The sequence below is a fragment of the Rana temporaria genome, chromosome 8 (assembly GCF_905171775.1).
Source record: "Rana temporaria chromosome 8, aRanTem1.1, whole genome shotgun sequence".
In the NCBI taxonomy this organism is placed as follows: domain Eukaryota; kingdom Metazoa; phylum Chordata; class Amphibia; order Anura; family Ranidae; genus Rana; species Rana temporaria.
This window is the reverse complement of record NC_053496.1, coordinates 146,010,999-146,038,151: the sequence shown is the minus strand read 5'-3', so window position 1 is coordinate 146,038,151 and position 27,153 is coordinate 146,010,999. Positions and strand designations below refer to the sequence as shown.

Here is a 27,153-nt window from a genome sequence, read left to right as displayed (position 1 = left end):
TTAGCAAGGATTTTGCGATTAACGTAGCGATTCTTCCTTCTGAATTGTTCAGGGCTACTGCCAAAGTATCCTCAGTGACATATGCAAGCCCAAGCACCATAAGAGAGGTTGCTACTCCTGATGGAGACAATGGCTCATCCTGTACAGGTGCATCATATATTACCAGAGAGGAAAGTACCAAACGGGCCTGGCTAGAGGCTCTCGTCTCAGGTGGTGATGCTTTTTTGTCTTTTTTAGTCTCTGAATTCCTCCTCTGGGAAGACATATTACTAAGCAAATAGCTAAGGTACTCTCAATGCATATACTCCTGTGCTAGTTAAGCAATATGCATACAGTATGCAACTAATAGCACAGTTTCATGCTAAGTGGGTGTCCTCTTTTGGGAGTGCTCAATAACCAACCGCATAGAGACCTTACGTGCCCGTAAGCTGCTGTGTCACAGATCAGGGGAGAGCTACAGGCTTGAGAGGCTTTATGACCACTTCCTGCCTGTCTGAGTGCCGTGGAATGATGTGCGACCTGCCCCTTCCTCTTTGCTGTGCCCCATAAAGGGCGCCTCCGACCTAGGGGAGTATGGCGGCAACCTGAGAGGAGGAAAGATCATCCTGCATCATGCTTGTGAGGGGGGACGTGGTTGCTTATCCATGGCAGAGCTCTGCAGCAGAAAGTGTGCTGTCTGAACAAGACCTGACACTGTACTGGAGCCTGGTGAGTTAAACTCGACTCTTTACTCCCTCTAGTGGCGGCAACGGAGAGGACACCACCTCAAAGGAAAAGTCTTTTAAGATGCATGTTTAGGCCTTTTTCCCTGCTTACCTTATCCCCGCCGCAGGTTTGCTGAAAATCTGAAAAAAACAATCTTCACCCATCACGGCGGGCATGTGTGCCAACGTTCAGGGATATGTGTTCCTACTTAAAGGATGCCTCTTCCCTGGGCCTTCTAAAAGACTCTGCCAGGACTTTTAGCATTTTTAAAAAGCAAAAATGCTGGACTCTGGAGCCCAGTCCTCTAAACAGAGACATTACAGGTGACGCCTTGTGCACGAGGCCCAGATACCATCCCGTTTTGGCGTAATAACTTAAGCATCTTGGATGGAAACGAAGTATAGCTCTTTTTCCCCAGGGGCATCTATGGCAGAGCTACTTGTGCTTCCTTGTGCCTAGCACATCCTAATCGCATCCAACATCTTAGACACTGGTGAAAAAACTGAGGTACCTCCGGTCTGGGAGGGGCTATATAGAGGGGAACTTGTTCTCATTGGTTGTGCCAGTGTCCAATCACCTCTGGTGACCCATACAACCCCAATATGTAATGATTAAGGCTCTGTGTCCCGTGGGGTACGATAATGAAATAATTTTACTGTTGGGGGGTCCCCACAACTTGAGAAATTTTATCAAGGGGTCACGGCACTAGAAGGTTAAGAACCACTGATCTAAAGTAAATATCTCCTAAACAGTGTATGTTTAGGAGATCTTCACTGTACCTATAGGCAAGCCTTATTCTAGGCTTGCGTATAGGCAAAGTTTACTGCCACTTTAAAGCCTAACTTTTAAGGTAAAAATAATACATGTACACATTTTTGCAGGAAAATAAAATGTGCTATTTATTTTTTCCCAAAGGAGCCTGTAAAGCAGGGATAAGCAATTAGCGGACCTCCAGCTGTTGCCAAACTACAAGTCCCATGAGGCATAGCAAGACTCTGACAGCATCAAGCATGACACCCAGAGGCAGAGGCATGATGGGACTTGTAGTTTGGCAACAGCTGGAGGTCCGCTAATTGCTTATCCCCGCTGTAAAGCATTGCCCCGCGATTGGAATGTCAGGCTTCTGCAGGCATGTCTTCCAGCTTTCTACATCCATTTGGCTATCAGTTAGAAAGCTGGAGGAAGTGTCAGTGAATTACAAGTGCGCTGATTGCCGCACTTGTAGTCCATTAGGGACTCCAAGCTGTCTGCCGCAGTGGCAGACGGGACTTGTAGTTTATTAATTCATAGCCCTCTGCACTGATTTTAAATGTGACAGCGGCTGAAAGGGAAAGGAGCCCCTGCACTCTGTCATGGGAAGTGGGTGCCTGGGAGTGTGTTACAGCATAAATACAGGTGTAACATGTTTCAAAAGTTGAACCTAACCTTTAACCCTAGGAGGAGACTGGAACAGTAGCGGCTGGTGCTCAAAATTTTTGGGGGGGCGCAAATGGAAAAAAAAATTGCAGCCTCACTGTGCCCATCAAATGCAGCCGCTGTGCCATCAATTGTCACCACTGTGCCATGCCATCAAACGCAGCCACTGTGCCATGCCATCAAATGCAGTCACTATGCCATGCCATCAAACACAGCCACTGTGTCATCAATTGTCACCACTGTGCCATGCCATCAAACACAGCCACTGTGCCATGCCATCATCAATTCGCACCACTGTGCCATGCCATCAAATGCAGCCACTGTGCCATGCCATAAAACGCAGCCACTGTGCCTATTGTCGCCACTGTGCCTATTGTCGCCACTGTGCCTATTGTCGCCACTGTGCCTATTGTCGCCACTGTGCCTATTGTCGCCACTGTGCCTATTGTCGCCACTGTGCCTATTGTCGCCACTGTGCCTATTGTCGCCACTGTGCCTATTGTCGCCACTGTGCCTATTGTCGCCACTGTGCCTATTGTCGCCACAGTGCCCATTGATGTCACTGTGCCAACCGGTCAACCTGATTAGCTGAGACGCCTGTCAGTCTTATCCAAGGAACGCACCCCCGTACGTTCCTTGGATAAGCATTCGGAAGGCTGAGGGCTGTACTCGGAAAGCCTATCGGAGCCGCTGGCTCTGATGGGCACTTCCGTACAGCCAACCATCTGCCGTTATTCAGGTGGTCGGCGCTCATGTCCGGCCATCTGAATAGACCAGCAGCGACAATAACATCGATTCATGCAATGCATTAATCAATGTTATTAGTCAGTGGTGTGTGCAGGAGCCAGAGGGGGCTGCGCTCCAGCACCCTCTATGGACGAACCGCCACTGGACTGGAGACTTTACCCTCTTCACATTTATAGGAATGAATATCTATACAGATTACGTTTAGTCTTATTGTAATTATTGACTTGCCATAAGTTGGTTTTCTTCAAAAAGTCAGCCCAGATAGTTCACCAGGCAAGCCAGTCAACTGCAAAGAATTTGACTGTATCATCTGTTGCTTCTCTTGGCTAATTCTGACCCCAATATAGTATGAGTTCTTGCACACTGGATGCTCCCTAGACTCCTGTCTCCTAGCAGCAAAAGGATGCTGGTAAATGTGTGTGTATTGTGTTTAGCAGTGTAAAGCACTTGGGTGTTCATTTTATTAGCCAGAATAATAATTTATTCTGGTCCTTGAAATAAATGAATGCTCAAGTGCTAAACACACGCTTAGAGGGGTTTACATGCATCAAGGGTTTTTCTGCCAGAACTCTCCTCTCCTGAATGCAATTCTTCCATGTTCAGGAGAGGAGCATTTACTTCCTCCTAAACTCTGGTAAAAGTCTGTGCATGGACAGATAGGCTTGTATTGAGTTGTGTTCAGGAACTTCGGCAAAAAATGCCAAAATCTCCATAAATGTGAGCTTAGAGCAGCAGTGTGCATAAGGTTTAAGGGTTTTGGATCAGAGTTAAAAAATGTGTCAAATTCATACATGGCTGATGTGGAATGTGTTGATTCTTACCAGATTTTCATTACATTATCTATTCATACTGTCTAGGCCAAACTACAGATTTCTACAAGATTGATGGGTAATTTCACTATTGATGATGCATTTGAGGTGTCGATTGAAGACACTGGACCAAGATTTGGGGCCCTGCATTTTGTCGGAGATGAGAGTCAGCAGAATCGGCATAAGTACAAGGCGAGTTCAAACATAAAATACTGTATTACAGAAGCTTGTTTTACATAAAGGTCTGTACTGAAATTCTTAAGATGACCTTACATTAAATTGAACTAGATTTTCTGTGAGATAATGCAGTTTAAATTAGAAATACAGTTTCCATAAAAGTCTGCTACAGAATTTATTATAAAAGTGCATCTGCATTTACAGTCTTCGCTTAATCCACCTGCAAAGTCCCACAAATACCTGATGGTGAATTCCACCAAATGCAGTTCCTGTGTGGCAACAATTTAGCATTTTTCTGAGTTCAGGGCAGTGTTTCCACTCTCTTGTAGACTGTGCCTGCTTATAGTAGTTCAACCAATAAAAAATGCAAATGGAAACCTCCATATACACAATCCTATACCCACAGTTGATCCAGAGTGTTGATGTGCTTGACTTATTTAAAAGTTATTTGTCATTCTATTGGATGGCAGGGGATTTTTTTTCAAGCGCAACTTTATGGTAGTATTTTGCTCTGGAGCCTGCAAAAGCTGTAAGAAGACGGCACCCATTTTTTTTTTCCCCATTACTATAATGCCATATGTGGCTCTCGTAATTGCTGTTAACACCTCTTTAACCATGCTCTTGCTAAGATTATAATCCATTAATGTAATAGAAGTTAATCAAGAAGGCATCAACATGCTTTTTTAGGTAGCACTCAAAAAACATAGCCCATCATCGGAAGAGGATGAGGTGACACCTGACTGGTGCTTTTCACAGGAGGCAGGAGACAATTTGGCTCAAAAATACAGTGCCTTGAAAAAGTATTATTTTTATTTTATTTTTTTACAAATATGTGAAAAGTGTGGTGTGCATTTGTATTCAGCCCCCTAAGTCAATACTTTGTAGAACCACGTTCCACTACAATTACAGCTGCAAGTCTCCCTTTCTCTATCGTACATCACGGGACACAGAGCTGGTTCAATAATTACTAAGTGGGTTATATAGTCTACCTTCAGATGATGGACACTGGCACTCTCAAACAGGAAGTTCCCTCCCTATATAACTCCCTCCCCTACAGGAAGTACCTCAGTTTTTTCACCAGTGTCTTAGGTGTTGGTCACGTTTGGATAGTCATGCTGTAAAAGTCCTTGGGGCCCAGGCAGGCTAGGAGCCGGATCCGTCCAAAGTGCTTCATAGCCAAAGTGGACGGTACCCGGGCCTCAGTGTGAAGAACGAGGTTTGGCCTATAATGCCTCTCTTCGGAGGGCTGGACCTTGGGTTCCAGAGCTTTTTGCCTTCTATGGACCAAATGTATTTCTGCTGCCATGGTGCTATATAGGTCCAGGGGAGTGGTGCTCCTATTCACAGGACCCCGGTCCCTGAAGGTCGTTGACAAAAACCCACGGTGAGGGGTGAAGGCTGGGCCTCTTGCTTTTTTGCAATACCCTGCGGCGTGGAAAGGTAAGCTTAGGAAGTACTTATGGAACTTGGTTCAAAGGTAAGGCTTCCTTTGTTGGGGTTGTATAAGTTTGCTTCTATGCATAAGGCATACGTGTCCACTATGTCTTTTTAGACAGGATGGTCTTTGTATCTACCCATACATTTATTCCCCTGGCCGGGTCCCAGTTCTCGGGTGGTATACTGGTAATCAGTATTTTATATTTGTGTTACCCTGCTGATGTACCTCTTATCCGTGTATCTATCGCAGCGGTTCATTCTGTCGCCACGGGACCGCTCCAGCTGCTCCTCGCCCTGAACGCTGTCCTCCCTCTGCTGTCTCCATCTTGGACGTAGCGTGCGCGCGCATGGCTCTCGATTTATACGTTTGGGAGGCGTGGCGGTTAGAGGGAGGAAGGGAATGGCGGCGTCCTCGCCCCAGCGTGGTGACGCGGTAGTTCACATAAAGGGCTGAGCTAACCCAGCAATCGGCTGGGACACAGAACGCTGGGTGGTCCACAGGTCTATTGAGCTCAGGAAACAGTGACAGGACAGACAGTGGCTCAGACGGATACAGCCGTTTTTTCTTCAGCTAGATTAGGCTGTTAAGCTAGACCCCGTACGGGACCAGGCCTGTTGGGCTACTTAACCTCTTAGTACCTGGAGCAGTATGGCACCTAAGGGGTCGGGAACTGCAAAGAATGCAAAAGCTGCTAAAAAACCTAGGGGTTCCCCATCTGGTTCAGAGGACCTTGGTAATCCCTCTGATACAGTTCTCCCCTGAGATGCCAGATATTACTGCCACAGGCGAGCCATCGGAGCCAGGTGCGGTGGCTAGCCCAACACTTCCCCCCCCCCCCGTCTGTCACTGAACAGGTGTTGGCTTCTACGCTTGGGGGGCTGGAGCAAAGGCTTACAGCCTTAATTGCGGCTTCCTTATCTGATAGGAAGCAGGATAGATCCCCCTCTCCCCGGGGCCAGTCTTTGGGCCCTATGAATTTTTCCTTAGAAGAAGAATTTTTGGGGGGTCAGCCTGATGAGGAACAGGAGGGGTCGGGCTCAGAGGAGTCAACCATTGAGGAACCTTTCTCTGCATCCCAGGCTGAAAAACTTTGGATTCAGTCTTTGACGGATATGGTTCGCTCAGCATTTAAGTTGCCTCTCCCAGAACCAGCGGTTAATGCTGTGTCCTCCTTGGGCTCCCTAAAGGCTCCACAGTCGTGGTTTTTCTTCCCAGTTCATCCTCTTCTCTCGGACTCGATTTATCACGACTGGGTTCGTCCTGACAGGATGTTTGTTCCTCCTAAGCGGTTTTCAGTTCTCTGCCCGACGCAGGAGAAGTTCACCAAGAAGTGGTCGATCACGGTTGTAGACGCAGCGGTGGCATGTGTGAATAAAACCTTGACCTGCCCTGTGGATAACATCCAGATGTTCAAAGATCCGGCCGATAAGCGATAGAGACTCTGCTGAAGGCATCTTTTACCACAGTAGGGGCTGTAGTTCAGCCTGCTACAGCAGCCATTGGGGTTTGCCAGGCCTTAAAGGACCAGGCAAAGCAGGTTCTGAAGGACCTACCTGATCAGCAGGCTCAGGATTTGGCGGATCTACCCAGAGCTTTATGCTTTGCGGTTGATGCCATGAAAGACTCCATTCAGCAGGCATCACGGCTATCATTATTTTTGGTACACATGAGACGCCTCCTGTGGTTGAAGAAGTGGTCAGCTGAAGCCCCCTGCAAAAAACTGCTAGCAGGATTTCCCTTTCACGGGGAAAGGTTATTCGCGAGGAGCTGGATAAATACATCCAGAGGATCTCTAGCGGAAAGAGTACCCTATTGCCAGTCAAAAAGAAGGTTCAGGGTCCTCCCCCCAAGCGGCCGGCAACCCCCACTTCGGGTCCTTCGGCCTTTAGGCAGTATCGACGGCAGTCCAGCCGTCCAAACATGCCCAGGAAACCTCAGGGTCAGGTGCAGGGCAACAGGAGGCCCTGGATCCGCAAGCCTGCCCCTAAGGCGTCCTTATGAAGCATTGCCCCCGCTCTCTCGGGTGGGCGGAAGGCTCCAAGGTTTTGCGCCTGCTTGGCAAAGGAAGGTATCCGACGAATGGGTCCTCTCAATCATCTCGCGGGGTTACCAGCTGGAGTTTCTGGGGTTTCCCCCTCCTCGCTTTCTGGTTTCAAATTTACCAGGGGACCCCAGAAAAAGAGGGTCTCTCTTGATGGCCCTGGATCGACTCTTGCTCCAAGGAGTGATTGTCGAGGTGCCAGCTCAGGAACAGGGACTAGGGTTCTACTCGAACCTCTTCATTGTTCCAAAGCCGAATGGCGATGTCAGGCCAATCTTAGATCGAAAGGGCCTAAACCAGTATCTAAGAGTTTGTTCATTTCAAATGGAGTCCATTCGTTCAGTAGCTGCCGCTTTACTTGCAGAAGATTTTTTAGCATCCATAGACATAAAGGATGCATACAGGTTTCTGCGATAGGCCCACGCCACTTTCAGTTCGTGGCTCTCCCCTTTGGGTTGGCCATGGCTCCTCAAGTCTTCACTAAGATTCTGGCACCCTTGTTAGCCAACCTAAGGGCCCGGGAGATTGCCATGACGATTTACTGTTAGTAGATCATTCAGCCCCAGGTTTGAGTCAGGGTGTGCGCCTCACGCTTCAGTACCTGGAGTCCTTCGGTTGGGTCATAAACAGGGACAAATCAGCCTTGGAGCCAACCAAGAGATTGGAGTATCTCGGCATGTTCCTCGATACCCACCTTCAGAGGGTGTTTTTGCCCCAAGCAAATATCTGCTCCATAAGAGAACTAATTTTATTAGTGCTAAGCAAGGAGAGACCATCGGTCCGCATCTGCATGCGACTGATGGGGAAGCTGGTGGCAACCTTCAAGGCCGTACCTTATGCGCAGTTCCATACAAGACAATTACAGGGGGCCATCTTGTCAGCCTGGAACAAAAGGTTGCAAGCATTGGATTACCCAATGGTTCTGTCCCCATCAGTTCGACGGGCTCTAGCTTGGTGGTTAGTCCCCCAGAATGTTCAGAGGGGGAAATCCTTCAGCCCAGTCTCCTGGAAAATAATTTCCACAGATGCCAGCCTGTCGGGCTGGGGGGCAGTCATGGGGGAACTTTCCCTGCAGGGGAGCTGGTCAAGAACAGAATGTTCGCTCCCCATCAACCTGTTGGAGATCCGGGCAGTTTATCTAGCCCTCAGGGCTTGGACAAGCGAGCTACAGGGATGCCCAGTCAGGGTGCAGTCTGACAATGTCACAGCGGTGGCATATATAAACCATCAGGGAGGCACCAGGAGTCGGGCTGTTTAAACGGAGGTAAACCAGGTCCTCACTTGGGCAGAAGCCCATGTTCCCTGCATCTCAGCAGTCTATATCCCGGGCATAGAAAATTGGCAAGCCGATTATCTCAGTCGGCAACAGCTTGTGCCAGGGGAATGGTGTCTCCATCCCGCAGTCTTTCAGGAGATTTGCCGAAGGTTGGGCACCCCAGATGTGGACCTTTTGGCATCAAGGTTCAACACAAGGTTGAGGAGATTTGTGTCTCGGACAAGGGATCCCTGGGTGTGCGAGACGGATGCGTTGGTATGCCCTTGGATGCAGTTCTCCCTTCTTTATGCATTCCCTCCTCTTCAGTTGTTGCCCCGGTTACTCCAGAGAATCCGGATGGAAAACAAGCCGGTAATTCTGGTGGCCCCAGCTTGGCCCCACAGGGCATGGTTTTCCCTCATTGTAAGGATGGCGGTAGGAGAACCTTGGTCGCTCCCGCTCCGGCCAGACCTACTTTCACAAGGGCCGATCTTCCACCCTTCTTTTCGGTCGCTAAATTTGACGGCCTGGCGATTGAATCCTATATCCTGAGTAAGAGGGGTCTTTCCAACCCAGTGGTCTCTACTCTAATCAATGCCAGGAAGCCGGTTTCTAGACTGATTTATTATAGGGTGTGGAAGTCTTACTTAGCCTACTGTGATGCCAGGGGTTGGCATCCGCGTAAATTTTTAATTGGCAGGGTCTTGGATTTTCTCCAGCAGGGTGTGCGGTTGAATTTGTCCGTCAGCACCATTAGGGGGCAGATCTCGGCCTTGTCCATTTTGTTTCAGAGGCCATTAGCTACCCACTCCCTTGTCAAGTCCTTTATGCAGGGGGTTTTACGCGTTAATACCCTGATCAGGCGCCCGTCATGCCCTTGGGACCTAAACCTGGTCCTTTCTGCATTACAAAGACAGCCGTTTGAACCCTTGAATCACATCCCGTTGATGTTATTAACCAGGAAGCTAGTGTTTCTGGTGGCCATGGTGTCCGCTAGAAAGGTTTCTGAGCTAGCTGCGCTTTCTTGTGAGGAACCATACTTGGTGCTTCATAAGGACAGGGTCGTGTTACGACCCCACCCATCCTTCCTTCCGAAGGTAGTGTCCGGGTTCCGCTTAAACCAGGATTTGATCCTTCCTTCCTTCTTTCCTAACCCGGTTTCCCAGATGAAAAGGTCGTTACATACCTTGGATTTGGTTAGGACTATTAGGGTCTATATCAGGGCTACTGCCCAGGTTAGAAAGACCGATGTCCTGTTTATCCTGCCAGACGGGCCCAGGAAGGGCCAGGCAGCCTCGAAGGCCACAATTTCTAGGTGGATTTGGCAGGCAATCTCTCAGGCCTACGGTCTAAAAGGGAAGGACCCCCAAGTTTCAGTGAGGGCTCATTTTACCAGGGCTGTGGGCACTTCTTGGGCAGTTCATCATCAGGTCCCCATGGCTCAGGTCTGTAAGGCGGCGACCTGGTCGTCTGTTCACACTTTCACAAAATTTTATCATTTGGATATTAGGGGACACACAGACATGGCCTTTGGGCATGCTGTACTGCAGGCTGCAGTATAGTTGTTTATGTCTGGTGGCTCCCATGTTTTTTTGCACTTGCATGTTCCCCCCCCCCCCCCCCCCTCACGTGGCATTGCTGTGGGACATCCCATTTAGTAATTATTGAACCAGCTCTGTGTCCCGTGATGTACGATAGAGAAATAGGGATTTTTATAACAGCTTACCTGTAAAATCCTTTTTTCGTAGTACATCACGGGACACAGAGCACCCGCCCCTCTTGGGGAATATTTGGAATACTTTGCTACAAAACTGAGGTACTTCCTGTAGGGGAGGGGGTTATAAAGGGAGGGAACTTCCTGTTTGAGAGTGCCAGTGTCCATCACCTGAAGGTAGACTATATAACCCACTTAGTAATTATTGAACCAGCTCTGTGTCCCGTGATGTACTACGAGAAAAGGATTTTACAGGTAAGCTGTTATAAAAATCCCTATTTTTTTTTTTTTTTATATGTAGCGCCCCCTTACTTTAAGTATGGGCAGTACGCTAAAGTTAGTGGGGAATGGGAGAGTTATTTTGCTCCCATTCACATTTTGTTAAATTGCCGGGCTGCTGTCCTTTCAAAACTGTCTTGTAGGTCAGTCTGCGTTTCAGGGGTGCGTTTCCACCTCTGGGGGGCAGTTGGCGCTAGAGGGGTTCTGGCAGAGTCACTTTTGCCCAGCAGTCAATTAGAGGAGATTTTCCCTCGCTGGGCATGCTGGGAAAGGGTATATCTGGGGCAGACGCCATTGATTCTAAGTCCTTTTCGCGGGGTCCGAGTTCCAGGTGCGGCATCCACCTTCAGGGTGCGCGCATCCATGGACCCTGCCACCATGGCCTACCTGGCCGGAGTTGCGCACCATGCGGAGCTCCATCCTGATGCGGAAAAGGGGCCCCAGCCACTTGCTGGGTCCCAACCTTTGCTGAGAGGATCCTAAGCTGAGAGCTGTGCGGTGGGGAATCGGCTCAGGGAGAACCCGGAAAGAGGTTGTCCAGGAGGCCTGAACGAACCATCGGGGATCTGGTCACCACGATAGTGACAGGTATATTGCAGCTGTCAACTGGTGGCTTTAACTGAATTTACTGGGAGGATTCGCTCAATCCAATTATTGCACCCTAAATCGCTAGGCCTGTGGCAGAGGCCCAGGCTGTTCTAAATCACTTCTCACTGCTCGGATGATGGTGGAAAGCTTACTGAGGAGAAACAGGAAGTGAGAAATTCAGACAAAGAAAAAAAACATTAAGAAGGGAAATCGAAGGAAAAGGCAAGTGAACCAACAATGCACTAGCTTAAAGGAACCTATTTAGAAAATAAAAGGCAAACCTTTACAACCCCTTTAACTGAAGCAACTTTACAGGAAGAGAAAAAAAAATCTCAGGCAAACCCCTCCCTCCTACAGAGCTGATAATTGTTTGATTGGCCACTGGAAAAGTCGCCTGTCCTGGAGGCGACTTGAAAGTCACGCTGAAGTCGTCTCGCAAAGTTGCGCTGGAAGTCATGTTGCCCTGTGTGAACCAGCACTCGGTGTGGAGTTTTTTTTTTTCGGAGTTTTTTTTTTTTTACGTAAAATCACATCATCCTGTTCGTCTTGTGTCCTGCTCTTGTATAAACAAAACCGATTTCCATCTTTTAGTGCAGGGGTGCCCAACCAGTGGCCCAGGGGCCACATGTGGCCTGCGACCTCCTGCTCTGGGATGGAATAGAATACTGTTGTTATTAAAAGTCAGTTTATTACTAAAATCACAGTGTATATCTGGGCATATCTTTTCTGCAGTGGTTACTGGGCTGCTTTCAAACTGATCTGCAGGTGCAAAGCAGTTTACCTGTGGGTTACCTGCACTGAGCCATTGACTTATGTTTATTACCTGCGAGGTTTGAGCTTTCTTAAAGTGCACCAAGCCTTCAAAATATAAATAAAAGTCTATTGCAAAGTGCAGGAAAGCCAAAGGTACACTGCGTTGCACCCGTGGTGTGAGCAAACCGCAATGCATCAGTGTGAAAGCAGCCTTGGGCCCCTTTCACACGGTTAGTCCGACAGTCCGGCCAATTGGACCTTCCATTCACCTCTAAGTAGTGGCAGACATAAACTGACTTGTTTTCTACCTCCAATATGATCCGCTAAAAAGTATCTTGGGCTGTGTCCGTGCCCGCTCTGCATATGCAGAGCAGACACGGACATGCCATCCACCCACTCCACTCATTGTAGCCCATGACCGTTTACCAATTCGCTTAAGTGGCCCTCGCTCTTTAAAAGGTTGGGCACCCCTGCTTTAGTGAGTCAACCTGACAGAATGATTTAAATGCCATGTCCGAAAAGTTAACTTGCACCTTGTAGGAGTCATACCACTCATCACCCCTCCACTGCTGAGTCATAATGCCTCCTTACTGAAAAGTGCATGTTCTCTGCATTTTTCTAATGATTAAAGCTGCAAATATGCACTAATTCTTGACCCATTTCTCACGAATTCCCTCCCTGCTTTCAACAAAAGAAACATTTTAGTTATGTTCTCTGCTGACGTATGTACTATTAACGTTTATTCATTTTTTATTTTTTTCCTTCCTAGAACTTGGAAAATGATGAAGAAACAGAACATGTTAAAATTAAAACTGTAGATAGGTAAGGCATACATGTTCGTTATATCCCTTGTGTTTTCCTTTTTACATGTATTTCTTACAAGAAAAAATAATTTGCTTGCTTGTCAATTCTACTGTCTTCGGATTGCTATTTGCAACCAGGGATGGACTGGCAATTGTGACTACAGGGAGTTTCCCGGTGGGCCGATGGCTCAGTGGGCCGGCTTCAGTGACAGCGGACCGCCGCCCCCCTCCGCTCCTCTGTCTCTCCCTTCCTGCAGCCCTCACCTCCTCTCCCTCCCCGCAGCGCTCACCTGGGGGGACAAAGAAGCAGGGGGAGGACCAGAGGAGCAGGGGGACCAACAAAAGAGCATGGGGGGAGGGGACAGACAGCTGACTCAACAACTATGGCCTGGGAGTTTCTCACTTCTGCCTAATCTTGTCCCATAAGGGGGGGGGGCACCGAACTGATTATTTTTCCCAGGTGAAATAATGTTTAGCTTCCCCACTGGTACTGCCTATAAGAGTACCAGTACCAGCCGTTCTACTCTAATAAAGTAGAACTGCTAGTGAAGGGGGAGAGAGGGATTGGGTGGCCGGGGGGGGGGGGGGTGCGGGAGTTGTCCGGTCGCCATGGGAGAGACATGTCAAAGTGGGCCAGTCTGGACTCTGGATGAAGTCCAGGGCCAAATTTTTGTCCCAGTCCAGCCCTGTTTGCTACCTGTTTGTTTTTCATCCATTTTGTAGAATTTTCAATAAGAACAATTGAAAGAGAAAGTTAGGCATTGGTTGAAATGAATCCTAGTCAAAAAGATAAGATCACTGTGACGAGATCCTTGCTCGCCCAGGTCCTGCTCTCCCGACACTCCTCTGCTACCAGTGAGTCAGCTTGCAGATTGCAGCGTCTGATGGTCCAGTCATCCAAGGTTCCGGGGTCCGAACTACAGCTATGTGCCATTCAGACCCATTAAGAACAAACACCAGGCAGGCTGTATGTAAGTTCAAGCAGGACTCTTTATTTTCAAGTACACAGCACACTTTTATACAGAATTTTGGAACATCCCACTCCCAACAACCGCTTTCCTATTGGTCAATTGTAAAGTATATCCAGTCTTCACTCAAGTCCTCCTTGACCATGCAAATGAGGACTTGAAATTGTCAACAGGGATTGGTCCAATAGCTTGGATAGAAAGACTTGTGTATTGAGACAGAAGCCCCAGGGGGTAATCAATGTACACAATAACCCGGTCTACTTAATTACTACCTCTGAGAGGTTACATTGCTTTAGACAATAGAATGCTAATTCAATACAGCTGACAGGAGGCTTCTGACCTTTAGAACAGTACAAAGGCACTTAGCATAAACACTTACATCTTCAGACGGGCTGTCTCCGACAGAAGACACCCACACCTGATAATCACAAAGGCTTTAAACAGGCTTATCACATAATGGAAATGTCTCAATATAGCTCAGTAACCACTCCATTACTCCAAGGTCCATGACAATCACTATTTAAAAGCCTTCTTTATACTCCCTGTACTGTGTACCCCCCCCAAAAAATGTGCATAAACAAATTACAGAAGTTCTCCATGTGTCCTTCTGGAATGGCCTAAATACCCCCAACCCCCCCCCCTTCCCAGATTTGTTTGAGAAAATGTGTAAACCGGTTGGTGGTCTAAATGGCACTCATTGAGATGTGCAGTGTGTCTAGAGTTGTATCAGAGTCCTAGTCTTTGATGAACCTGAAGTTACTGTATTGCACGAAAGATTCATTTCTTGGCTCAAACATGCCACTTCCTCAGTTTAAAGATGATACACAGATGTTCTATACATCCTGGTTGGTTCTTTGCTTCACCGGAGTGTGTCTGTGTGGGCACTCTCCAGTGAATAAAAGAATCGGGGGGGGGGGGGGGGGGGTACAGAACATCTGCGTATCATCTTTAAACACTTCAGCCCCGGAAGGTTTTTACCCCCTTCATTACCAGGCCATTTTTTGCAATACGGCACTGCGTTAGTTTAACCACTTTAGCCCTGGACCATTTTGCAGCTAAAGGACCAGGCCCCTTTTTGCGATTTGGCTTTAACTGACAATTGCGCAGTCGTGCAACGTGACTCCCAAACAAAATTGGCGTCCTTTTTTTCCCACAAATAGAGCTTTCTTTTGGTGGTATTTGATCACCTCTGCAGTATTTTTTGTGCTATAAACATAAATAGAGTGACAATTTAGAAAAAAAAATGCAATATTTTTTACTTTTTGCTAAAATAAAAATCCCCAAAAAATATATAAATTTTTTTTTTCCTCAGGTTAGGACGACACGTATTCTTCTTCTACATATTTTTGGTAAAAAAAAATCTCAATACGCGTTTATTGATTGGTTTACGCAAAAGTTATAGCGTTTACAAAATAGGGGATAGTTTTATGGCATTTTTATTAATTATTATTATTTTTTTTACTAGTAACGGCGGCGATCAGTGATTTTTTTTCGTGACTGCGGCATTATGTCGGACACTTGTGGCAAATTTTTGAGACCATTGTCATTTTCACAGCGATCAGTGCTATAAAAATGCACTGTTTTACTGTGAAAATGACACTGGCAGTGAAGGGGTTAACCACTAGGTGGCGCTGTAGGGGTTAAGTGTGACCTATTGAGTGTTTCTTAAAGGCGACGTACCTGTATGTGCCTTTGCCTGTCCGTGCCATTCTGCCAATGTGTATATATAAAGGGGCCGGTCCTTAAGTGGTTAAGTTACAATTGCGCATTTGTGCACCGCTGTGCCTAAATTAAATTATTGTCCTTTTTTCCCCCACAAATAGAGCTTTCTTTTGGTGGTATTTAATCACCTCTGCGTTTTTAACTTTTTTTTGCGCTATAAAACCCTATATATTTTTTCTTTAATACATAGCCAATAAAAAACAATCCCAATAAGTGTATATTGATTGGTTTACGCAAAAGCCATAGCATCTACAAATGATGGTATTTTTTATGTTTTGCGGACTAGTAATGGGGGCGATCAGCGATTTTTAGCGGGATTGCGGCAGACAAATAGGACCTAACTGACACTCTTTTGGGGACCAGTGACACTAATACAGTGATCAGTGCTAGAAATATGCACGGTTACTGTACTAATGACACTGGCAGGGAAGGGGTTAAGAACAGGGGCAATCAAAACGGTTAAGTGTCCCTAGGGGGTGCTTACTAGTTAGTGGGGGATTGCTCTGACTCTGAGAACACAGAGATCCATGTTCCTGCTTAGCAGGAACACAAGATCTCTGTTCTCCCCAGCCAAAACGGCGATCTGCCTTGTTTACATAGGCAGATTGCCGTTCTGCCTCTCTGGGGAACAATCATGGGTGGCCGACCCACTGAGTGGCTCGCCCTCTGTTTAAACAGGGCACGCCCCCAGAGGCTACTGCATGGAGCGACGTACAGGTACGTCTTTTTCACGCAGCCAGGCCGCCTTGTTGCAGTAAATGTGCGGAAGGCGGTCCAGAAGTGGTTAAATTGAGAATGTGGCAAGTATGAGTCACGAAGCACGTCTTTGGTGAAATAACGTAACTTGATGTTTGTCAAATACAATGACACCGATCCATCTCGAGACACTTCACACTGATCTCAATGGATGCCCCTGCTGTTTGAATAACAAACATTTTTTTACTTTTGCTCAAACAAGCATACAATATTATCCCTCCGATGGCCTCTTTGAGGACCTAGGTTAGGACTTGGATCCCCAGGGCATAGAGAGCAAACAACTCTGCCCTTTGTAGACAGGAGTATTTTTCACTTGTACCCTCAAAGTTGCCCCTCACCCAGTAGGGTTACTGAAACCTAGCCAAATACAAGTCACTATTATCAGTATTCTTATCTAAACTACTAAACTACTGTATTTTAGAAGCTATGTATGTGTGCAAGATGGGTCCTCTGTTCTTGGCCTAGACCTCCTCCAGGGGCTTAGCCCCTCTGGCACATACTGATTAGGGTAACCCCGGATTGTCCCGTAATGTACATATTTGTCCCCGGTCCCGGACACCTTCATTGCGGGACAATACAGTGTCCTGCAATGAAACTGACAGTCTGGGAACAGAGGCGGACCGAGCAGCCATAGCGCTGGCTCTGGCTCTGCCTCTACCTCTTCCATCTACTCCTGATCACTGGTTGCTATAGCCGCTTGGCGTCTGGCAACCAGTGACGCACTCCGCGCTAGTGCTGCTGGGGAGTCATGCTGGTTCTCTCACCTCCGCTCCAGTGACTGGCTTGCTGCTTGACTGTGGGGTGTTTCTGTTCCCACAGCTGCGAGGCATCTCTCCCTCTCACTTCCTCCCTAGAGTGACCATATTTCCAAACTACCATTCAGGGACACCCTCCCTTCCCAAAAATCAGCTTGTGCTGTAATGAATCACAGCACAGTGATTGGACACAAGAGGCGGGATTTATGATTTCTCCAATCACAAGCAGGGGGCAGGGATTGTGCTCCTCCAGGCATTCCCGGCCAGGACAAGTACTGTCAGTGAGTAAAGCGGTGATGTGGCGGCCTTTTTTGGGGGCATCAGATTGGCCCTGGGGGGTAGCTGTGTGTTTCATTTTGGGACACTATTGTCCTGGAATGAATGTGCCCGGGACAGACCTGCAAAATGTGAGACTGTCCCGGGCAATCCGGGACACGTGGTCACCCTATTCCTCCCCCCTCCTGCCCACCTCACACTAACACACAGACTTGGCTCGGATGTCACAGCAGGGGGAGGAGAATGGACACACAGCACTCAACAGGAGGACGGGACATGCTGATCTGAGGTTAGTACACAAAATATTAATGCTTGGCACTTGCAGGAGAAGGAGACACAGAGACAGGGGGGGGGGGGGGTAAGTTGTCCAAAAAAAATACTTGCAGTGATTTTGGGGATAAGAGCATGTTGTATGTGCTAGGGGGCACTTTAGGAGGGGAGATAAACTGTTTTTTATTCAACTCCCCCTTCCAGCACAATTTCTCTCCCCTCCCAAAGTGTGCCCCCCTAGCACATACAGCATGCTCTTATCCCCAAAATCACTGCCAGTATTCTTCTTTGACAACTTGCCCCCTTCCCCCTCTTCAAAGACAAGCTGTCTGCTATTGAGGGGACAATTGTACCATCTGAAAACTTTGCTAGACATTCAGGGCAATTGCTCAAGGTGCCAGTGCCCCCCCTGTCAGGCAAGTTAGTGAAGCCAAGTGTCTGACCTTTTTTCAGCAATGGTCTCCAAGACTCAGGACTGGTTCACAGCACAAATCACATAGGAACATGCTCTGCGTTCCTTTGCAATTCACATGCCTTCCAGGTGCTGTGCAATTTCAGCCCTTTTATTTGAATGGGCTGAAACCTTGTCAGTCTGCACCAAGAGCTGTGCGCTACTTTACAAAACGCACAGCAACTGGATCGCATGGTACTGCTGATCATACATTCTGGTGCAGACAAACACTGCATTTGCTACCTGCATTTGGGTAGTCATTAATCCCTTGGCACCGGCCACACACAAATATGTGGCTTCTCTGTGCCTGGGCCTTGGCACAGAGAGGTCACATATTTGAATGAATTGCGATCAGTAGCGATGTGCCGAGAGCGCACACCCTGAGCACCCCCTTCACAGTTACCGGCGTCTAAGCGAAAGCTTGCGATCGCTGCAAGCGATCAGGAGTTTTTGGATCGTGTGCCAGGAGGCAAAGTGTAAAGAGGTTAAGTTAACACCCACTACAGATCGCTATGGGAGTGCATTTTGAAATGCACACAAAACGCAAGATTCCCTCACAGCATTCTGGTATAAACAGACCCTTAGTCCGGATACACAGGATTTCATTTGTATCTCAGGAAGGTCCCACCAAAATCTTGCACACGGTCCCGCTGATTTCATATGCCCCTGCCCCAAAAGTCGGCAAAAAATATGTCAAAAATCATCTTTTGGGGGGGGGGGGGGGGGTCCCTGAATGGCAGTTTGGAAATGTGGTCACCCTAATACTGATTAGTGTAAAAGCAAGCAAACACAGAAAATACCTTTCAACCAATAATAGTACTGGCACTAGTCTCTTTAACGTGGTCACCAAAGCAGTTGGCAAAGGTTAACATAATGTATTATTACTGTTACTGTTATAAAGTTGATCCCCAAGCAAACACAAACAAGTTGCCAAATGTGATGACAGTTTGGCATATAGAATGAGTAAGAGCCGGTTCACACTCCCGCGGCACAACTTCGTCTTGAGGACGACTTCAGAGGCGACCAGCAAAACGACTTCTGTATAGAAGTCAATGCAGGTCGCCCCGAGCCTCCCCCGAAGTCGAGCAGGAACCTTTTTCTAAGTCTGAGCGACTTGCATTGAATGGCCACCTGACGATTCGCCCCAGTGTGAACAGACTCTTAGACCCCATTCACACCTTCGCGTTTTGTCGCATGTAGCGCGACGCGAACAAACGCCAGAGGGACGAAAAGCAATGAAAGTCAATGGGGATGGTTCACATCTGAACGCTGATGCGCCTGACGCGCATCGCCTGTAGTCAAAAGAAGTTCTGGACCCTTTTCTGTCGCGCAATACGCGCGATATGCGCGTATTTGAGCGTTTTTGGTTTTCCATTGAAATCAATGTAAAACGCCAGATACGCGCGTATTGCGCGACAACAAGCGTTTGCTACAGGCGTTTTGTCAATAGAACTTGTCGCCCATGCAGAAGATTTAAAAAATCTACCAACATAGCAACAAGTGATGAAAAGATGATAGTTTTTCCTATTGGCTAAAAAAAAACGTCTAAGTACAAAAACGTCGGACAACGCTGTATGCAAACGCGCATATTAGCATGAATACGCGCGAAAAAAACGCCTAAAAAAAACGCCGGAAAACGACGCTATTGCCTACGCCTAGGTGTGAATGCAGCCTAAGAGCTAAGCATAAATGACATGGAATGCCCAGCACAACAGAAACTGTAGCAGTGCCACTTAAAATGCAAATCCCATAAGGTCAATAAGGTTGCCAGTGCTGCTGGATCTCTGATTATGCTCAACCTCAGGCTCTTTAGGAGAGACTATCTCCTGATCATACAGATAGGTCTGTATGCGTGGATTCCTGCAATGCCAAGAAAGCTGGCTTTTCCCAGGCAACGTAATAAAGCGCTCCTTGAGGCTCCTCCTGCTCAGTCTATTGGGGCCTGTAGTTCAGGGAGTCATTTGTACCAACACATGGCTGCAGTCTCAGAATATACATCCCAGGATTCCAGGTGCTCTGAACTAAAATATAACTAATAGTTTTACATAATGCAGTAACTTCCACACACAGGACACTCAATGTTAGAGCGGATTTATACCTTATACTTATTGAAACCATATATACCTTTGCACACTGTTTCTGACTAGTATTTAAATGCTTCTCTGGTTTCTCTCCCTCACTCAGCTAATGAGACCCCCAGTGCTCATAAAGAGAAGCAGGGGAAGGACAAACAAGGATGCTGTGCAGGCGCCCACAGTCTTCCTTGTCAACCGATGACATTTTGTTTTTAGGACGCGGTACACAATAAAAACCTGTGGCTTTGTGGAAAAAAAGGCAAGCTTGATCTACCTGCTGGCTTGCATACCATTTTGGGCAATTTTTAGGCATTTTGCCAAAGTGACCGGAAGAAACTGGAAGTTGTAAAAGGCTGACTTGACCTGTCAGTGGTCATAAATTTATGGGCGATCAGTATGTGCATATATATGTGTGTGTGTGTGTGTGTGTATATATATATATATATATATATATATATATATATATATATATATATATATATATATATATATATATATATATATATATATATATATATATATAAATATAGTTTACTACGCAACAAGGGCTCTTATTTTTCCGATGGGCACCTCAGGTTGTTTCTTGGGTCCTCTCGGTAATACCCAGTTTGACCCCTGAGGGCTACCATCATACAAATACTAAACATATTAGACAGCACTGTGATGCAGACTAGCAGAACTTCCCTCACAATGGCCTGGCTTCACATTATGGGTCAATCCACTTAAGGTACAAGCCAGGGCCCCTCCTCCACATAAGCATTGGTAGTGCTAATTAATGTGTTCATCTTGTATGTTTTGGAATGTTCTGTATATTTGTCAGTAAGGTGTCCTCTGTTTCCTTCTAGGAGCTAGCAACAGCACAATGCAACCACCATATAATAATCTGGGGCACTGGGAAAATTTATTGGCATTTTTTTTTCCTCCAGAGTGAGCAGTGGGTGCCATTCCAAAATGCTAGTGTCCTCCTTCTCCTTCCAGATCACTGAGCTAGAACACATATTCATCTGTGAAGTCCCAACTCCTGATATGCATGCTTGTACCCGTAAAATAATGCATAGTACTAAAGACAAAGGATCCAATTATGTTTCTGTAAAAGACTGATGACAGTAAAAACCTGACATAAGCCACAAACCTTTCCCTCTATCTAAAGCAAAAAAATGTTTTGGCAGAAGTTGGGCTTTAAAGTTCGAGATCTGTAGAGAACAAAAATACTCTATACACTGCATGAAAATCCTCTCTAAACTTGGAAACCAGGGCTAAAAAAATCAGCTCAATGGTTTTAAGCCATTTTGTACATCCTTTATTGTACATCAACACCATTATGTTTTTTTTTTTTTTTTCATACTAAAGTTATAAAGTTGTCTTATTTTTTTGCAGGGGGTTGTCAACCCTTTCTTCTCACAGCTCTCAATGCTCATTCAGTACTATTAGTAACAGTACCCAGCTGTCCACCCAAGAGTGCTTCAGGTAATCACTTTACGCTCAGATTTTAAGCATCATTCTTGATACCACCTTTCAGTGTACGTATGCTATTCTGCTTTTTCAGCATCGCAAAAGCAGACTGTGAAGTTGCTTTAAAGGGGAGTTCCAGACAATATTTATGTTTATTAAAAGTCAGCAGCTACAAAAAGTGTAGCTGCTGGCTTTTAATAAACAGACACTTACCTGCTCCAGCGTTCCAGCGATGCGCCGGCCGGGGCTCCGCTCCTCTCCCCCCCTCCCCGGCCGGCGTCTTCATTGTCACTGTGGGCACCCGGCCGTGACAGCTTTCGGCTTCACGGCTGGGCACCCACTGCGAATGCGCGAGCCGGCGCGGCGCCGTCCGATTGGACAGGCGCTCGCCTACAGGGAGGGGCTGTGAAAAGGCGATTAAGCTAATCGTCTTTCCAGCCCCTCGGCGGAAGGAGGAAGTGGGACAGGAAGTCTCCTTCTCCTGAAGCCCCCACTCACCCCCAAAAAAATTACATGCCAAATGTGGCATGTAAGGGGGTGAGGAGTGGGATAAGCGGAAGTTCCATTTTTGGGTGGAACTCCGCTTTAAGTTTGTCTGTACAAAATCTAAAAAAAGTAAATGAAGAGAAGGGAAATTCAAATCAATATTTGGTGTATAATAAAAAAAAAATGTTTTTATTTCTTAGTCTTGTCTTGCCCAAAAATAAAATATGAACAATTACTGTACATTACCTTTAAAAACTCATCATTCTAGCATGGAGATGTTTCTTACTGCTTTGGGTACAAACCATATTCTACAAAGTCATATGGTGGGAAAGGAAAATATTGTCTTGTATTGTTTTAATAAAGGTTTCTGAGTTCTATAATGGATAATATCAAACTCTTCTCCCTTTTTATAATTTAAATGTCAACCAAAAATAGTTTTGGCTATTCTATAGGTAGAATTGGGTGATCAGAGTTAACTTTCCAATCTGCCTTGAAGACCCTAGCAGACTTTTCCTGCATTGTTCCCAGCTTTGTTCCTGGCTTCCTCTTGAATCTGTTGTTTCCTTCTGCTTCACTATTTCCTCCTCCTCGTCCTCGTCCTCCTCGTCCTCTTCTTTCTCCTCCTCCTCGTCCTCTTCTTTCTCCTCCTCCTCGTCCTCTTCTTTCTCCTCCTCCTCGTCCTCTTCTTTCTCCTCCCTCCTCTTCTTTCTCCTCCCTCCTCTTCTTTCTCCTCCCTCCTCTTCTTTCTTTCTCTTTCTCCCCTTTATTTTTTGTCTACAGTATGGGTGTGTGATGCATTTGCCTATATGTCTCATTCTCCCTGCTTGCCTGTGTGATTCTGTCCTCGGCTAGCTGGTTATTGACGTGCTAATACCCTCACTATTTCTAAAGGTTAATTGATCTATTGTGTTGTGTGAAGGAGATCTGTGTTTAAGTGGCTTGTGTTAATTATTCTGATTGCTCCAGTGTGGTAATTATCTCTCTATATGCAGGGTCGAGTTGTCTAGTTACTGTATTCAGTACAACTAGTACTCAGCGTCATTGATGTCATTGTCTAAAGAAAATGTGTTTTCAGACTCGGCTCCGTCGTGTCTGCCTATAATCTGTATGGAAGCCCCAGTGTGAGGGGGGCGGAGATTTGTCATTGTAACAGTTTTGGAAATGACATATAAGCTGTGTGATATAACATTAAAGTCTGTCTTGTTCTAGCAGTAAGCCTGGACTAATGTGTGGCTTAATGGGCGATCTCAGGAATATTCCTCCTCGTGGAATATTGGGGTGATGTTCTTATGGAAGAAGGGAATCTTTGACGGGGATATCATACCGATACCGTCACAATTGGTTGGTAGCAGTGGGATTTTCCCTTCTATTCCCCTTCACACCCGGATTCCAAGCAGACACTGGAAGAACTACTGGAAGTTCGTGGAAGGATTGCTAGCAACAAAACCAAGCGGGTCATCATAGCAGAATCAATGGAGATAGACCAGGAGAACGGGATTGCAGCAACGCCAGCGGTACAAGAGATGGAGACACCAGTGATTCAGGAGGAGGAATCGCCAGCCAACAAGCTAATGAGAGAGAAGCTAGCGTGGTTCGGCCCGAACCCAACGCCGGATGTGGTGCTGAAAGTGATGGACCTGTTAGCGGAGGAAAATAAACAAATAAGAGACGCAGAACTACAGAAGGCTAAAGAAATAAGAGACGCAGAACTACAGAAGGATAAACAAATGAGACGCAGAGCTACAGTTAAAACTGGCAGCAGTTCAACAAGCAGCCGCACATCCTCCAAACAGTGAGTACAGCACAGCAGACACAAGGAAGATCCCGTTTAGCGCTTTTAAAGCTTTTGATGAAAAGGACTGTGAGATTGATAACTACCTGGCGGATTTTGAGCGACAATGTAACCTGCACCGAATAGCTAGAGGAGAGTGGGTTGCAATATTGTCAGGCAAACTGTCAGGCAAAGCTTCTGATGCTTTCCGGACCGTGCCAGATCAGGATATCCATAGCTACGCCCGGGTTAAAGAAGCGCTCCTGGCTCGTTATGCAGTAACCCCAGAGTCCCACCGACAGAAGTTCAGGGACTCACGCAAAACCACGGAAGACTCTTACGCGGAATGGGCATGCCAGTTGTCCCTGTCGGCCTCTAACTGGGTTAACAGCAGCCAGGCCACCACCGCAGAGGACATTTTGCAACTAATGCTCCTGGAGCAATTTTACAATCACATCCAGACGGATGTCAAAGATTGGGTGAGAGATCGCAGGCCCATGACTCTACCAGAGGCCGCAAAGTTGGCAGATGAATATGCGGATACTCGCAAGACAAACCAGGTCACACCACGGGTACAACCTCCACGACCAACGGCGCCCTCACACCCACCAGCCGCTAGATACCAACCACCTAACAGACCGATGACATCTAGCCCTCGCTATCCACGCCAGGAGGACAATGAACAACGCTGCTTCCGGTGCAAACAGCTGGGTCACTTCAAGCAGAATTGCCCCATGAACGACAACACCAGGTCAAATTGGTCTCAACCTGGGTACCGCCCACCAGCAGCAGCCCATTGTGTAGACTCGGCTTGGGATCTCCAGGAGCTGGGTCCGGAAGAACCATTGGACACCATTTACGAAGTCCTCACGGTACAATCTGGTATTACGGACAACAGGGAACACCATTGTCAGCTGGTCATGGGCGACAGCCCTGAGCCGGAGGGGCCCTGGAGGGAGCGGGGCAGAAAGAGGCACCGCCGGCTACCCCCCAAGAAGAAGAGGTCCTGGAAGCCGTATAACAAGCTGACCTGGGAGGAGAAGAAGCGACTGGAGGAGAGGGAGTCGCAGCGGGCGTCGCAGATGCGGGCCGAGATGTTCGCCAAAGGCCCACCGGTGGCCCCTTACACCACCACCCAGTTCCTGATGATGAAGGACCACGTGGAGAGCCTGCAGGACATGAGCAAGCAGGAGCTGATCCGTGAGTACATGGAGCTGGAGGAGTGCATAAGCCGCATGGAGGAGGAGAACAACCACCTGAGGTCACAGCAGGCTGACCCCCCCAGGCTCTATGAACTGGAGATGGAGCTGGAGAAGCTCAAAGAGGAGAACTGGCGGCTGCGGAGGGAGCAGAGGGTGGCTGACCCTATGGGGCCCTGATTCCCCCCCCCCCCCGAACTCTGAGCACCGGTGCTACAACTTTTTCTTTTTATGAATCTCCTGTGACTGTCACTTCAGAGCCATAACCTGCCCCTCCCATAGCGGGACACCTAGATGGCGGCGCACAGACCCATTCGCCGTCTTCACACTGACTTCTGGTGACTTTGCAGATCGCACAAAGACTTGGGGACTGACCGGCGTGTGATCTGACGACCCGGTGGCATACCTGAGTCTGAAGCAGTTGCCAAGGGAGGTCAGTCACGCCAAACGGAGTTAACCTCGGACTAAAAGCTCTGAACCCGTCAACCCTACTGGACCAGGGAAGGTCCAACCGGGTTTGCCGTAGCAGGGAGAAAAAGGGGGGCCATTGTGATGCATTTGCCTATATGTCTCATTCTCCCTGCTTGCCTGTGTGATTCTGTCCTCGGCTAGCAGGTTATTGACGTGCTTATGTCCCCTCACTATTTCTAAAGGTTAATTGATCTATTGTGTTGTGTGAAGGAGATCTGTGTTTAAGTGGCTTGTGTTAATTATTCTGATTGCTCCAGTTTGGTAATTATCTCTCTATATGCGGGGTCGAGTTGTCTAGTTACTGTATTCAGTACAACTAGTACTCAGCGTCATTGATGTCATTGTCTAAAGAAAATGTGTTTTCAGACTCGGCTCCATCGTGTCTGCCTATAATCTGTATGGAAGCCCCAGTGTGAGGGGGGCGGAGATTTGTCATTGTAACAGTTTTGGAAATGACATATAAGCTGTGTGATATAACATTAAAGTCTGTCTTGTTCTAGCAGTAAGCCTGGACTAATGTGTGGCTTAATGGGCGATCTCAGGAATATTCCTCCTCGTGGAATATTGGGGTGATGTTCTTATGGAAGAAGGGAATCTTTGACGGGGATATCATACCGATACCGTCACAGGGTGTATACAATGTTTTTTTTACGTTGGTTTGTGTGATTTTTTTCATTTAGTTTAAGTTTTACACTTTTCAGTGAATAAACTGTAGTTGAGCTCAAATCAATTTATCAATGTAAAGTGACCCTGCCACATAGGTCACTTTTGAAAGCAAGGTGTATACCTCCTGAAAGAACAGTAAAAACACATGCATTTTCCTGTGCTCACATGAGTGGGACAATTTTTGAGTACACACGCTGTCCCATGTGAGGATGAGTGAGTCACTCACTTGCATAGAACAGAATAGGTACTTTTTATTGTCTTTATATAAACACAATGACATTTCACACAGCGTTATTTCTAACAGTTGTATAAGCATAGATAATTAACCTCCTCTCACTTAAAAACTCAAAACTCCTACCCACACAACCCTATGTTTCTATATCTGAAATTAAGTAATTTATTTGCTTTTGGTGGCTGAACTCAACCTCCATTAATTTTAAACCATGTCTTGCTTATCAACTAGACTGCAATTAGACCATAATTGTTTGTTTTTCTTTTTTCTTCTGAGCAGCTGGACAAGACATCCCCTTGTACAAAAGAACAAGAAAGTTGTTGTATCATCATTTCTTTTACTACTGTTGGGACTGGGTGAGTGCCAAATTCCATCTGTCCTTCTCAAGCATCCTTCACTCTCAGGTTAATGTATTCATTACATCTTATCATTTTTTTTTGTGTGTGTGGTTTTTTTTTTTTTAGTGTTCGTTTTTGTTGGAATAGGACTACAAGTGAGTCCGTCACCAGGTATGTACATTGCTTGGTTGTAGCTAAGCTTAGCCCCTGAATAACTAAGAGGTCTAACTCTTCTTCCTAGCTTTTAATGCATTTCTGCAAAGGGACATACGGTAGATTTGGGTCGCTCTTTTGTAACACTGTAAACTCCTGGAGAATGAGATCCTCCCTTATTTTAGACAATTCTACATGCACGTACTCCGGTAAATAAAAAACTGAAAACTGCTGATATTTGATCATGACTACTGGTATGAGCGGGCGAATTCACCTTCACCAAAAGTTTGTTGGAATATCCCTCTAAGCAAAATTTGCTTAAAAAGGAAAAGTTCTTTCTTTAAAGCAAGGGGTGTAAAGTGCTCCTAGGTTTGAGACACTGGCATT

The 27,153-nt window shown here is 46.7% G+C and overlaps 1 protein-coding gene across 6 annotated transcripts in view; it reads left to right on the top strand.

Moving 5' to 3' along the window:
• Window positions 1-27,153, top strand: part of TMEM134 (transmembrane protein 134) — a 109,821-nt gene that overhangs the window by 73,216 nt on the left and 9,452 nt on the right. For 4 of the 6 annotated variants that reach the window (XR_005741227.1, XM_040320839.1, XM_040320840.1 and 1 more), the window contains exons 2-6: window positions 3,726-3,869; window positions 12,692-12,744; window positions 21,376-21,465; window positions 26,555-26,631; window positions 26,740-26,784. Coding sequence is in view for 4 of the 6 variants with exons in the window: in XM_040320839.1 (XP_040176773.1) it covers window positions 3,753-3,869; window positions 12,692-12,744; window positions 21,376-21,465; window positions 26,555-26,631; window positions 26,740-26,784 (382 nt within the window). In the remaining 2 variants the exon portion in view is untranslated. The remainder of the gene's footprint in view (window positions 1-3,725; window positions 3,870-12,691; window positions 12,745-21,375; window positions 21,466-26,554; window positions 26,632-26,739; window positions 26,785-27,153) is intronic. The other 2 variants (XR_005741228.1, XM_040320841.1) reach the window with 1 other exon arrangement.